A 13,896-nucleotide genomic window follows, 5' to 3' on the forward strand; every position below is an offset into this window, starting at 1 on the left:
ATCAGACCTCACCTCAGTTACCTCACTCACAGCCTGTCTTGCAGACATAACGTCCTGGATGTCCAGTAACTTCCTGTTAAACAATGACAAAACAAAAGTGATGGACCCAAAGCACATAGTGATTGTGTAAGTCAGAGTTTAGTTTCCAAGGGTTTGCAGTGCACCCATGAGGCCAGAAATCTGGGAGTAATCCTTGATTCGGACCTGAACTTCTCTTTTATTTACATTTTAGCAATAACACCAAAACAGCTATCAATTAAATCAGGAATATTGCCAAGATTATATTTCTTTCATTCAGCGATGCACAAACTATTATTCATGCTTTGGTCTCCAGCCATCTAGACTACTGTAACTCATTATGCCCCAGAAATCCATCAAGCGCCTCCAACTTGTACAAAATACAGCAGCTAGGGTTCCTACAAGAACTTGAAAATATGAGCACATTTCCCCTGTTCTCGCCTCACTACACTGGTTACCTGTGGTGTTCAGAATTGATTTTAAAATTTTATTGCTTGTTTTTAAATCACTGCGCAGCCTTGCCCCATCTTACATTATTGACCTTTTCACCCCTTACACCCCTGCTCGTACTCTCAGATGTGCAGACCAGCTGTTGCTCTCAGTCCCCAGGGCAAGGCTTCAGACAGGAGGTAGTAGGGCATCTGCTGTAAGGGCTCCACAACTGTGGAATAATCTTTCACTGCAGAGAAGCTACCTCAGTGTCCTCTTTTAAAGCTCATTTCTATAAATGTTAAGATTTGTATTTATTGTCTTTTACCTATGTTTCTATTTCTTGATTGCATTGATCTTATTTTAATTTGTAATTGCACTGTGTATTTTCTATTTTTACGTCAGGGAAGCATTTTGTAAACTTGCTCTTGAAAAGTACAATATAAATAAAGTTGTTTATTATTATTACTATTATTATTATTGTTGTTGTTGTTGTTGTTGTTGTTGTTGTTGTTGTTATTTGTATTATTATTATTATTCCCTGACATTTCCTCTAGCTCCACAAGCAGGTTGATACTTTTCTTTTTCATTCACTTATCTTGACAACTGTTGGGTGATTTGTTGTAAGATTTTGTATGCTCACGATCCCCAGACCTTCCCTCTAGCGCAGGTCAAAGTTTTATTCATCCAGTGAAATATCTCAACATCTAGGCCTACTCAATGGATTGGCACCAAATTTTGTACAGACTTTCATGGTTCCCAGTTAATGAATCCTAATAACTTTTGTGGTCTGCTGACTTTTCCTCCAGTGCCACAGTTGTGACAGTTGTGGTTTTGACTGAAATCTCAACAGCTTTTGGATGGATTATCATTAAACATGTACACATGTTCATCCCCCCTCACAATGAACTATAATCACTATTTACTTTAGCACCATTGTCAGGTAATAAAAAATATTATATGTCTAAATACCTGCAAAACAAATTACTTTCCCATCAGTCTCACTTCCCAAATATTTGAGATTGGATGTCTTTAAATCCTATTTTCACAATTGTTTTTAATTTGCCTTAATATATAAACAAAGGTCACTCTTTCTGTATGTTTTTATTCATATTTGACTTTACCACACAGTCCTCCCATCTCTGTTACTACATGTTTGTGAGCTTTCTTTACTTAACATTAATTAACAACGTTGCCTAGCTGACCAACTAACATAAGAAGACAGAACATTTTCTTTCTCAATATTGCTATTAAATGTAATACCGTGTTAATAGAGGCCAAAGCAGATGATTACTGGTAACAACGTGGGTTGGTGTGAACATTCACATATGCATTGTGAAACTGTGCCCCCTCAAAAAAACTGACTGCATGACACCCTTGGTCTCAGCTGTAGTCTGTGTTCAGTGCTAATTAGCAAATGTGAACTAAGAGGGTGAAAATAGTAAACATTATATCTGCTAAACATCAGCATGTTAGTAATGTCATTGTGGGCATGTTGGAGCCTCACACAGCTGCATGTTTGTAGACTCGGTCATGTTACTTCAGAACAAGTTCTCCTGACTTATACAGTATTTATGGAAGTTGGACACATGGTTTCATGATTATATGATGATATGTTGTTTCACCTAAACGTTGGAGTGGTCGAAAATATCCATGCAGCTCAATAAATGGCAATTTATGCTTTCAAAGGGAGTTTTTAATCAGGATTCTGCCTCTCTCAGTCAGTGTTAGTTGTTTCTTTTTAATGATGATGATACACTGGTTGCATCATAGGAATTCATTGATGCTTCTTAGTTTCTTTATTTGGGACTTTCCCCTAATTATTTCAAGGCTCATTACCTTGTAGTTGTTTTAAAGAAGCTTATACGACAACAATGACGTTTTTGTGTAAACTTATACAAAGGTTTTACCTCAAAATGTTTTCAGTGACCTCACAGAAATCTCAGAAAAGGTTTCTTCATGAAGTAGTGCATTGTTAGCTCACTGAGAAAAAGTCTTGACTTAATGGTATTTTCTAGATTGAAGAAACTAACTGGAGGACGGACTTGGAAGGGAAAATCAATTGTATTAAAAAACATTCACTGTACTAGCAGATGGCATACTAATAAATCCCCAAACTGTAAATATAGATTCAGTGTGATGATTAGATGTAGCTTCTGATACACCAGCATGGATATACTGTACAGGCATGACTGCTGCTTTATTCTAGGCCCTCCTATAAGAGCCGCCCCACTCTGATGCATCTATTTCAGTACAACATCACTTCACCCTCCAGAAGCATCCTCTCTTGTTTGTTACCATCCCTCCCTCTGACTGTAGAGCCTGCTTACAGGTCCCTGACATTTAACTTTTCTTTTATACAGCACACAATGTAGGAAACAGTGATGAAGAGAGACAATGAGAGATCCATCATATACAACACAGATACAGATAACTGCTGTGGCTGTCTCCCAGCGCTTCACTACTTTTGGGATATTGTTCCTACCCTTTGTGGTTGGATCAACCACTAGGGGGCCCAAGGGCAATGATGAGCTGTGTGGGGCCCTGATTCAGGTCCCACCTCTACCCCCTAGTCCCCAAGTAACTTAGTGAAAATTTAATTACATTCAAATTTATTAAGGAAAATTCACATCATATTGCAGGTAGAAATATTTATTATATTTTTCTCTCAATTTATTATAAACTCTAATTGAAACTAGAGCTCAAAGAAGCCAAATTTCACTGCCTTGAATGTTACCATCTGCTGTGTTGTTGTGCATGTAACAATAAAATCTCTTGAATCTTGAATCTAAAATGGATAAGGTTTGAGTTGATAAATGTAAAAAAAAAAAAAAGGTAGGGGAGAATGGGGTAACATGAGCCACTTTTTACATTTGATGATTTTACTGCAAAATGAAAGTGTTTCAAATAATAGTGACTATATATACCTCAGGTTGTTGTGTGCCCATGGAAATTAAAACAAGTTATCTAATTATTATGGTTTTTGAACAATGCCCCATCAAAAAAAGTTAGTCCCATGGCACAAATTACCCCAAGGTAGGGGTAAAATGAGCATGGGGATGGGGTAAATTGAGCGCTCTATGGGTAAATAGAGTTACCATTAAATAGTGATATAAAAATTACACAAAATCAAACAAATTTGAGATAATTTTGAACTTTATTAATGCCATCAATTTAACAAAGGCAAAAACTCTACTTTTCAGTAAAATTATATGTTTGTGTCCTGTTGTTCAACATGTTACCTAAACACTTTCAGTAAAGATTAAACTGTGATCTTTGTGTGTTAGCTACAGAAAGAATGTGTGTGTAAATGTGCTTTTGTGTATACAGACAGGTGACAAAAAGAAAAACTGGTCCAGGTCTGAATGCTTGGCCTCTACAGCGAGGGGATCTGGTGGCTCTGTTATGCTTTGGGGGGCATTTTGCTGGCATGGTTTGGGTCCACTTGTCCCCTTAGAGGGAAGGGTCACTGCTAATCAATACAAAGTTGTTGTGAGTGATCACCTTTATCCTATGATCAAACATTTCTACCTTGATGGGAGTTGCTTCTTCCAGGGTAACAGGGTAACGTTCATCCAGAATACATTTGCAAGTCCAGATCTCCCAGTTTACTAGGCTTAAGAGATATTGAATGAAGTGTACTTGCATATACAGCCATATGCATCACGATCATCCCATATTCATCACTCTAACAATTATTTTTAATCAATTCACTGTATCTCTAGGGAGTTTCTTTTGGTCTCTGCTGAGAATTAAGAGTTGAAGGCCAAATCCTTATCTGCCTTTCCTCCTTGGACGTTCCCTCTAAAGTTACAGTGGCCGGGTCCCACACTTCTCCTTTGATAGTACCTGTTAGGAACATTTTCACACAGGAAGACACTTTATGTCGGCTTTTCCTTTAATTTGCCACCCGTCTGTATGTACAGCATGTTTGTGTCCGGCTTAAACTTAACATCAGTCAACAATTAGGTATCTATTCATCAACATTGTAATATTGTAACAGTGATCAAACATTAACATGAACAGGGTCTCTAGTCTCTAGAATATCAGAAAATAATTTTGGGGGGTAAATTGAGCCATTGACTCATCTTGCCCCAACATCACTGGCACGTTTTACCCCACAACCTCCATTTTGACAAAACTGTTTCACACAATGGCTCAGATACACAGTTATGCTAAGTTCATGACCTTGTTTTGTAGCTTACACTGACTTAAATTAACATGTTATAATGTCCAAAACACAACATGATGAATTCACTTGGCATAACAAAAATCTTTTTTTTTGCTCTGCTTTGCTGACCACTCTCTCCACGTGCTTGAGTCCAAGATGGATTGAGTAATGTGAACTATACTTTCTTAATTTTTGATAACATGATTACTTTTGCTTATGGTTACCTAGATAAAGGGGGTGGCTCATTTTACCCACTGGCTCTATTTACCCTGTTCTCCCCTACTATAACTAGATTTTGAGACAGGGCTCCTCTGCCAGACTACATCTTGGCAAGATCAGGTAAAAATGCAGGAGCCACCTTTTGGCCCTTACCAATTCACTTTATATTGTGTGTTACTGGTGCATATTACCAAACCATTTTGCAATAAAACATATTTCCACAAACTAATTGTCACACAATTGTTGTCAGTGTGTGTGTGTGTGTGTGTGTGTGTGTGTGTGTGTGTGTGTTCTGTTATTACAGGAGGCGTATAAAGCAGTGGTTCTGAAAGTGGGGTCCTTGAGGGGGTTCCAGGGGGTCCCCAGCAAAACAGAGAATCATTTAGTAAATAAGTAACACAATGACAGAATTTGTCACCATTCTGTTGTTGGGTTTCATACACTTTCTGAAATAAAACATCTAAAAGCAAATATCGTATCAGATGGGGGACCCTGGGACAAAATCTTATCATATGGGAGTCCGGGGTCTAATTTGTGTCAATTTAGGAAAAGTTTGAGAAGCACTAATATAAAGTATTCTGTAGGGATGAGCCTATTCACAACGTTTTGACTCCATCTACAGGTTCAGCAGAGTAGTGCCTCTTGATATCCAGCCTCTGATCTGCCGAATCCTAACAATATAGGTCGAATTAAGTTTTATAACTCATAAAAATAAAGTTATCTGCTCGAAATTTGAGTTTAGGTCCCAGTCTTAGTAGCTGCTGCTGTGCAAGCCGGGTGGGAACTTTTAATAAGATGGGAACAAATTTATTTTGGCAGTGACATTACCCGGACATGTGAGCGGTTGCACCGGTGCACAGGATCGGTTTCGGCACGCCATTGTGGAAAATAGTTACATTCAAATTGCCAGACTCCTCGCTGTGAGCTAGCTGTCCTAGTTGAGTTATCCTGAGTACAATAACTACAGAAAAAACAATGGCTACGGACTCCTGGGCGCAGGCAGTGGACGAACAAGAAGCCGCGGCGGAATCGGTAAACCTGAACTTAACGTTACACAACGCGAGCTAACGTGTTGTTAGCGTGTTTGGAGGATGCTTTGGCCTGTTCTGGCACAATGTTGACGACAAACTAGCTTCACAGACTTATTTGTGACAGTTACAATTTTGTTTAAAGATACCGAAGCACTGAATAAAGTGGCTCCAGTGACAGTCTGTGTCAGTAACGTTCATATTTACTTAGAAACGAAACTAACGTTACCGGGTAGCCCCGGCTTGACGTCAGAGCTAACCGAAAGTTAAGTTAGCTTGAGACGAGATGATGCGTGCTCAACGAGCTTTGTTAGCTGCAGCCACAACTCGTTGAGCCAGCTTTAGCAGGCGAGAGGCTCCAAAATAGCCCCACTGAAGAAGCAGTGGTCCTGACTCAGCCCTCGTTTGTGCCCCTGGTGTAACCGTTAGTATCAGGACTGGCACAAACTGGGCTAATCCTGACTTTCGTTTAATGGCAAGCATTATTTCGTCAGTCTAATAACTGTAAACTTTCCTGTGTGTCTTGTGCAGATCGGTAACCTCCAAATAAAAGAGAAACCAGAGGAAAATGGTAAGTGTGAAATGCTGCATTAAGAATTCATGAATATCCAATGATGTGAATGTGAGAATCATTATTAATATCGCAGGTACCTCTGCAAATGCAACAGACTCCAGCAGTGCAGCTGCAAAGTCAGAAGCAGAAGGAGAGAACAAGACTGCAGAGGACGATGACAATGGTAGGCATTTAGTCCACTGAACAAGTTTGACTATTAAATAAATAATATTACATGTGCAATTTGTTATTTGCCTCCTGTCTCCACTTATTCCCCCCCTCTGTCTTGACTTCTGTCATCCTTTGAGATGTTTGGTTGTCAGTTACTATATGAGTTTTGTTTTTTTCCAGAGGACAAAGCGGCTCAGTCATTGCTGAACAAGCTGATTCGGAATAATCTTGTCAATACCACTAATCAAGTGGAAGTTCTTCAAAAGGATCCCAACTCTCCGCTCTACTCTGTCAAGTCCTTTGAGGAGTTGCGACTGTAAGTGAATCTTCTATTTGTCCATTCATCTCTCATGTTGCCCTGCAGTAATGTGGGGCATTGGTTATTAATTTTTAATCAATCATTACTTAGCATTTAGTTCAAGAGGGTTTTTTAGAACCAGAAAATTCCACCGCCAAAATGTGTATATGCAAGTGACGAGGTAAAGATTTGACCATTTTCTTCTGTGTGCAGGAAACCACAGCTGCTTCAGGGCGTGTACGGCATGGGTTTCAACCGGCCATCCAAAATCCAGGAGACTGCCTTACCTATGATGTTAGCCGAACCGTGAGTATGCCTTATTGAAATCTCACTGAAACTATATAACTGAAAAATTAATTCACTCATACCTTTTTTAGTCCCTCCAGGATTTCACAGAGTTTTGTTGTGATTATTGCGGCCAAAAGTAGTTGATTTTTGCAGCGGCTTTTCTCAAAAATTGCAATTACAATTTGCAATGTTTTATGAGCTCTCATTGCGGTATAATTGCAGGAATTAGGAAAAATTGCAAGAAAAGGAAAATAATGTAATTTCTTTTAAAGTACTACCAATGAAGAGTCATGTAATCACTTCCTTCAAAGTTATATAAAAAAGAAAATACTGTACTTGAGTTCCATTTATAAGCCTTTATTAAATAAACATTCACCTTACCATTTGCACCAAATAAAATCAGTCAATAATGTAATTAAAATAAAGCCAAACATAAAAATGTAGTTTCAAGTGACCATTTTTATGTTTGAGGTAGATTATGTCCATCTGTGCTGTCTGAACAACACATCAACTTGTGTTTTTTCTGACTAACTGAATGCAACCTCATTTGGGAACATTTTGGGAATTGTTTTGCAAGGTCTATGGCAGTAATTTTTGAAGAAGTGAGATTTGTCCATCTTTCACCTGAATGTGTTTCTGAATGCGCACTGCAAGTATGTAAGTTACTAGGACATGAAATCCGACAAGTGGTCCAAATCACAAGTAGCCTATTGATTTGGTCATTTCCTGTGGAAAAGATGCTGTAATTTTTCAAAATTGCAAGTTCTTGCGAATATTGCAGCGATTTCTTGAATTAGTGTTAATTATTGTAATTGCAAAATTTCCCAGAGGGTCTGCTCTTTTCATTAACAGTAACATTTAAAATGAAATGAATAGCCCCTTGCATCAGGTGCTTTTAAATACAACTAACAACAATATTAATTCCCTTTTTCTTCTAGTCCACAGAATCTGATTGCCCAGTCGCAGTCAGGAACAGGGAAAACCGCAGCCTTTGTCCTGGCCATGCTCAGCCATGTAGATCCCAACAACAGATATCCTCAGGTTGGTGTTGTCTTCCCTCGATGTACTCAAGTTCTCCAAAGATCTCAAATTTATATCTTCATCATAAGTTTCAAGATATGTGTGACATGCCTTTTGGAAAATAACTCAAACATTGTCCTACCTGCTCTTTGTGTGTCCTCTTTTCTAATTATATTAATTCTAATTCTGTCCTTCACAATTTTACACATTTATTATATAAATATTAGGGATGTCAGTTTCAGAAAGGTTTGCTTTCGATAGACCAGCACCCATTAACCAGTAACTAACCGGTTAATTTTTAAGAAAAGTTATGATATAGCTTTTGTTTGTGTTTGTGAGAGCTATGCAGCAGTAGGTGGTCAGTGATAGTTTGTCTGCCCTGGCTAGCTTGACTTTTAGCTCATCCTCCTTCACCTCAAAGTGTTTTCATTGCATTTAGGCACAGTGGCTCTTGATGGCATAACATACTCAGGCTCAAGGTACCAAACTAGGTCTTTCAATCCTTCGCCCTCTACCACACTGATTGGCAGCATATTGGTCTCAATCATTCGGCACACCAACTCGGTGATAGCATTAGACTGGCACACATCACACTCTCTCCTGGCTAGCAGTAACATGATCTTTGGCTGTGACTGCAAACCATCCTCAGACATGGCAGCCAGGTGCTTGTCATTACTGTATTGGCCCGAATATAAGGCGACCCTGATTATAAGACAACCCCCCCTTTTTGGAAAATTAGGTTAACATCACTTTTTGGATATAACTTGCATCATAGTATAGTTACATACTCATACTCTCCTACTAGGCTCTTTGAAGCAGTCAAAAATTATTTCCTCCAGCAGTTAACATTTATACGACTGCCTGTTTGTCTTTTTGACCTCCTTATCATCTGTGACAGTGGTTTTTGGCAGCTTGACATATTCCATTTCTGCAGTAGAGATGCCGGAAGACACTTTGGACTTGATTTCACTTGTCATGAATTTATTTCCTCCATGACAGAAAAACACATTACACAAGCCTTCAGACACTCCTTCAGGTTAAACAAACAAAACACTTTTAGTGCTGACTGACTCTAACACATTCACTAGAAACAGACTTTTAAGACACTTGCTAGCCTAGCAACATTAAGGCTACAAATGACTCATAATGCAGCACACTGGTTTTACACCGGTACTTTATCCATTCAAAAAGATCTGATGTTGTGAACACATCATTTTCTAGCTGTTAGTGGAGTGTGTATGCAAATTAACCTACAGACCAACATGCGTAACCGTTCAAAAATATTCTCTACGGTTAACCAATTAACGGTCAAGCGCTGACATCCCTAATGAATATTTCACGTTGATAACTTGAACTAAGTGATGAAATCAGTCACCTCAACTTTAATCCTTTTATCCCACATTTCCTTTCTCTCAATCAGTGCCTGTGTGTGTCACCCACCTACGAACTGGCACTTCAGACCGGCAAGGTGATCGAGCAGATGGGCAAACACTATCCTGAGGTCAAATTAGTCTACGCCATCAGAGGAAACAAGTGTAAGGATTTTCTGCTTTCCACACTGTCATAAATAGTGAGAACATTTTTAAATGAAATACTGCTATTCCCCATCTGACAATTAAATCGTGGTTTTGTGTGTTGATGAGCACTTGTTTCTTGTGAATGTTCCAGTGCAGCGAGGCATGAAGCTACAGGAACAGATAGTTATTGGCACACCTGGTACCATGCTGGACTGGTGCGGGAAGTTCAAGTTCATAGACCCCAAGAAGATCAGGGTGTTTGTGCTGGATGAGGCTGACGTTATGATCGCCACACAGGGTCATCAGGACCAGAGTATCCGCATCCAGAGGTGAGAATATATGCCACACACTGAAATAAAAAAAATACAAATGTGCGAAAAGCTTGATATAAGTTGAGCTAACATCAATGGTGCACAAGATCATGCAGTGTGTTTATTCACCTTATCATCGTATCTGTTAATTTGGATCATCTCAAGCTGAGTTTCTGAGATGTGCACCTACTGACCTTTCATTGCTCTCTTCCTTTCCACACAGGATGCTGCCCAAAAACTGCCAGATGTTGCTGTTCTCTGCCACATTTGAAGAGTCGGTGTGGAACTTCGCCAAGCGCATCGTGCCTGACCCCAACATCATCAAATTGAAAAGAGAGGAAGAGACGCTGGATACTATCAAACAGTACTACGTGTTGTGCAACAGCAGGGAGGAGAAGTTCCAGGCCCTGTGTAACATCTACGGCGCTATCACCATCGCCCAGGCCATGATCTTCTGCCATGTGAGTTCACACTGATGGCTTTAGTTTACCCTTTATTCCCCAAACAGTTGAAAATGAAGACAGATTTCTATTGTTTCCTCTAGTTTTTGGAGCCAGTTGAGTTTCTATTCTGATTTTGAAAGAAACTATTCAGATATCCACACATCTACATCTGTATATGAAATTCTCGATTTTAACCCTTTTTTCCCCCTATGTTGTGGTTCAGATATTAGAAAATAACTTAGACACTAGCTGACTTATTGGAAGAGTTTGCTCTTTATTTAACCAACATTACAAGGCCTTCGCCAGGGTGTTTTTACGAGCTAACTCTTCCTGTAAGTCAGCTACTATTCCTGAGAAGTACCTTGTTTGCTGATGAAGTACAAACACTAAACATTTTCCTCTGTGTAATCTAGACAAGGAAGACTGCAGGCTGGCTGGCAGGGGAGCTTTCCAGAGAGGGCCACCAGGTGGCGCTGCTCAGCGGAGAGATGCAGGTGGAGCAGAGGGCGGCAGTCATTGAGCGCTTCAGAGATGGCAAGGAGAAGGTCCTGGTCACCACAAATGTTTGTGCGCGAGGTAAGGAACAAGTGGAGACATAACGGGGTGAATCTGTGTCATGTCATCATATGACTTCTATTAAGCTGTTACATGTACATTGAAAAAGACATTCTCACCATATTTAACAACAACAACTTTGGACTTTTGCCACTAGTTTAGGGCAGGATGTGTGGCCCAGAGTAAGCATGTGTTTAGAAATACCATGTGGAAAAAAGTGGATGTTAAGGTGTATGTATTGAATGTAAATGCACAATGCAATATATCTTCCACAGACTGTAATATAACTACAAATACGGCTCACTGCTCTCTTCACTGAATGCTTCGTCCACTGCTTTGGTCTGCTAGAGCAGTGGAGCAGTACGGCCAACAGAGAAGAAGAAGAAGATTGGAGCCATCTTTGTTGTTCTGTTACTGATTAAATTGTTGGACTAGCGAAAGCATATTTATTCTACATATTTGAATGTGGAATTGTTTAGCAAATGCAAAACTGAACAGTGTGACTACAATAAATATACAGAATATAATTCATTAATTGTGACATTTTCTTTGTTTCCCTGCTTGTCTTATACGCAGGCATTGATGTTGAGCAGGTGTCCGTGGTGATCAACTTTGACTTGCCAGTAGACAAGGATGGTAACCCAGACAACGAGACATACCTGCACAGGATTGGCCGCACAGGTCGATTCGGCAAGAGGGGACTGGCCATCAACATGGTGGACAGCAGGATGAGCATGAACATCCTCAACAGGATCCAGGAGCATTTCAGTAAGTCCGACAGCAGCTTCACACTTACGATCGAGTTGATAAGGTGCATTAACACAGTCTCTCTGTGGTGAAATGTTCATAAGCTTAACAGCGATAAAAGTTGTGATTATGTAAATACCATATGTATTGTTGTTTCTCTTAAAAACCATTTCCCCATTTAGGGAGGTGGTGCTTCTCAGGCTGCTGATCTCTTATGTTTTAACCCTCTAAACGAACCCCACCATCATTTCTCCCTCTACAGATAAAAAAATTGAAAAACTAGACACAGATGATCTGGATGAAATTGAGAAAATCGCCAGCTAAGGAGAACTGCGTGATGGCACGAAGGACACCAACTTCCCTTCCCCCTCTACGCTCTCCAAGGACTGTACGCTCCTACAGTGTTTTATGCTTTTAATTTTTTTTTTTAGCCATCGGAGAAAAGAGCAAAACCACAAACAGCATATGTTTACACGTAGATATGTCTTCTCTCAGACAAGTGTTTTGTAAGTCTCTGGAACATACCCCATTTCACTCTTTGTACTTCTTTGAATAAAGTCTATGAGTTTATTGCTGTGTAACGTGATGCTGCAAAAGCAGCGGGCATAGTCGACTCTCTTTTACTGAACACACATGGATTTTAAAAAACACTTTTTGGTGTTGGCTGTAATGGTGGCATGATACAAGCTATTCTGTCTAGAGATTCACAAAAATCTAATAAAAAAAAAAGACAATTTTATGTGCCACAAAGTTTTTAATTTTAAAGAAGATAATGAACAAACTAAAACTGAATGTAACCGTATCATGTTGACTATTACAGCATTTATTGTGCCACTAAAACTCCGTACAAAGGGTGAAGTTGGGTATGCTGCTCCGAGTGGTAGTTAAATCATTAAGATTATGTTTCTGAGATGGTGATGGTTGGGTTTCAAGGGTCTATGCAAACTTATCAACCTGCGATAGCTATTATCAAATACTATCAACATGTATTCACATGACAGAAATTAATCCTGAATTAACCTCAGCTTTTAGCATCAGGGTGTGTAGTATAATGTCAAAAAAGGCTCAGTGATAATACACTAACTCCAAGTCATGAACATTTAGATATTTCTGTGTTTAGCCAGTAATCAATCATCAGCCAATCACGTCTCACATGCATGTTATTTATGTCATTTTAAAAACAATTACGGCCATTATCAGGACAGGCATAATCATTAGTCTTCTTTTTCCTTCATCTGTCTCGTAACACCTGATTTTATTCCAAATGTGGCCATCCAGGCCTGATGTGATCATTATCCCTTTGTGTCTCACTGTCCCACACAATCTTATCAATCAGGGTCTCCAGTTTGACTTTAGCTCAGCTACATTCTTCACCCAGACTGTGCTGTTATTAAGGATTGTGAGTTTAAAAAAAAAACAAAAAAAAACGCAATGCCTTCCTCAAGTGCATTATATATACATATGATTTTGTTATTGATATTCTAAGACATCGGGCTTAATATTCTGACTAACACTTGAAATTTTGATTATATATTGAAATACGGGCGTCTTTAGGATGTGTGAATTATCTTCTTGAAACCAAATGCTGAATTGACTTGAGGACCAGAGGACCTATGCCAATCAGATTCACTGTGTTACTACAACATGGTCGCATGGATAGAAGACATGTACTTGTGTACATATTTGAAAAAATTTTAGGTAAAAGAAATAGTGTGACTGAATTATTGTAAGTGTGTCACTTCTAAGAAGTGCAAAAACATTCCTCGTGAGGTTCAATTTTGACAGACGCAGCACTTCGAATAAGGTGGGCCGAAATCAGTTAAGCTTTCACCAGTGGGTGACGGGACAAAATTAAGGAAACGGTGTGATGTCTGGTGTATTTGATCAACACACTGGAACATTAAGGGCAGTGATTGGTCAGTCTGAACCTTCTACAAACCTCATCTGGCTCCCACCGGCACTGAGAAGACTGTCGGTGGTAGTTTTAATGGACTGTTTATGGACAACTTGCTGAAAATCATTCAACTCAATGAGCAGATGCAGCCAAATTAGAGGCAAGTGAGTGTGTGCTGAGAATCCGCTAGAATGGTCTGTAAAGACTTTTGGGTAAAGAAGCAGTGTATGCAGT

The 13,896-nt window shown here is 39.3% G+C and overlaps 1 protein-coding gene across 2 annotated transcripts; it reads left to right on the forward strand.

Annotated features, from left to right (window-relative positions):
• The first annotated feature begins 5,663 nt into the window (after positions 1–5,663).
• On the forward strand, positions 5,664–12,338 carry LOC122980343 (ATP-dependent RNA helicase DDX19B). Of its 2 annotated transcripts, none has more exons than XM_044348265.1 (12): positions 5,664–5,869; positions 6,397–6,436; positions 6,513–6,602; positions 6,770–6,905; positions 7,101–7,193; positions 8,114–8,216; positions 9,616–9,730; positions 9,864–10,041; positions 10,247–10,484; positions 10,880–11,042; positions 11,598–11,789; positions 12,031–12,338. In XM_044348265.1, exons 1-12 carry the CDS (start codon positions 5,813–5,815, stop codon positions 12,090–12,092), a joined length of 1,467 nt encoding a protein of 488 aa, XP_044204200.1. In that variant the 5' UTR covers positions 5,664–5,812; the 3' UTR covers positions 12,093–12,338. The 2 variants fall into 2 exon arrangements, with proteins under 2 accessions (XP_044204200.1, XP_044204202.1); XM_044348267.1 differs by having other exon boundaries at positions 6,534–6,602.
• Positions 12,339–13,896: the final 1,558 nt, after the last annotated feature.

The sequence above is a fragment of the Thunnus albacares genome, chromosome 4, assembly GCF_914725855.1.
Source record: "Thunnus albacares chromosome 4, fThuAlb1.1, whole genome shotgun sequence".
In the NCBI taxonomy this organism is placed as follows: domain Eukaryota; kingdom Metazoa; phylum Chordata; class Actinopteri; order Scombriformes; family Scombridae; genus Thunnus; species Thunnus albacares.

Excerpts from the sequence above, each read along its gene's own strand:
- LOC122980343 (XM_044348265.1), top strand. The coding sequence starts at position 5,813 with ATGGCTACGGACTCCTGGGCGCAGGCAGTGGACGAACAAGAAGCCGCG. Across the intron at positions 6,906-7,100 it reads TCCTTTGAGGAGTTGCGACT|GAAACCACAGCTGCTTCAGG; the intron begins GTAAGTGAATCT and ends TTCTGTGTGCAG. Across the intron at positions 10,042-10,246 it reads CAGAGTATCCGCATCCAGAG|GATGCTGCCCAAAAACTGCC; the intron begins GTGAGAATATAT and ends CTTTCCACACAG.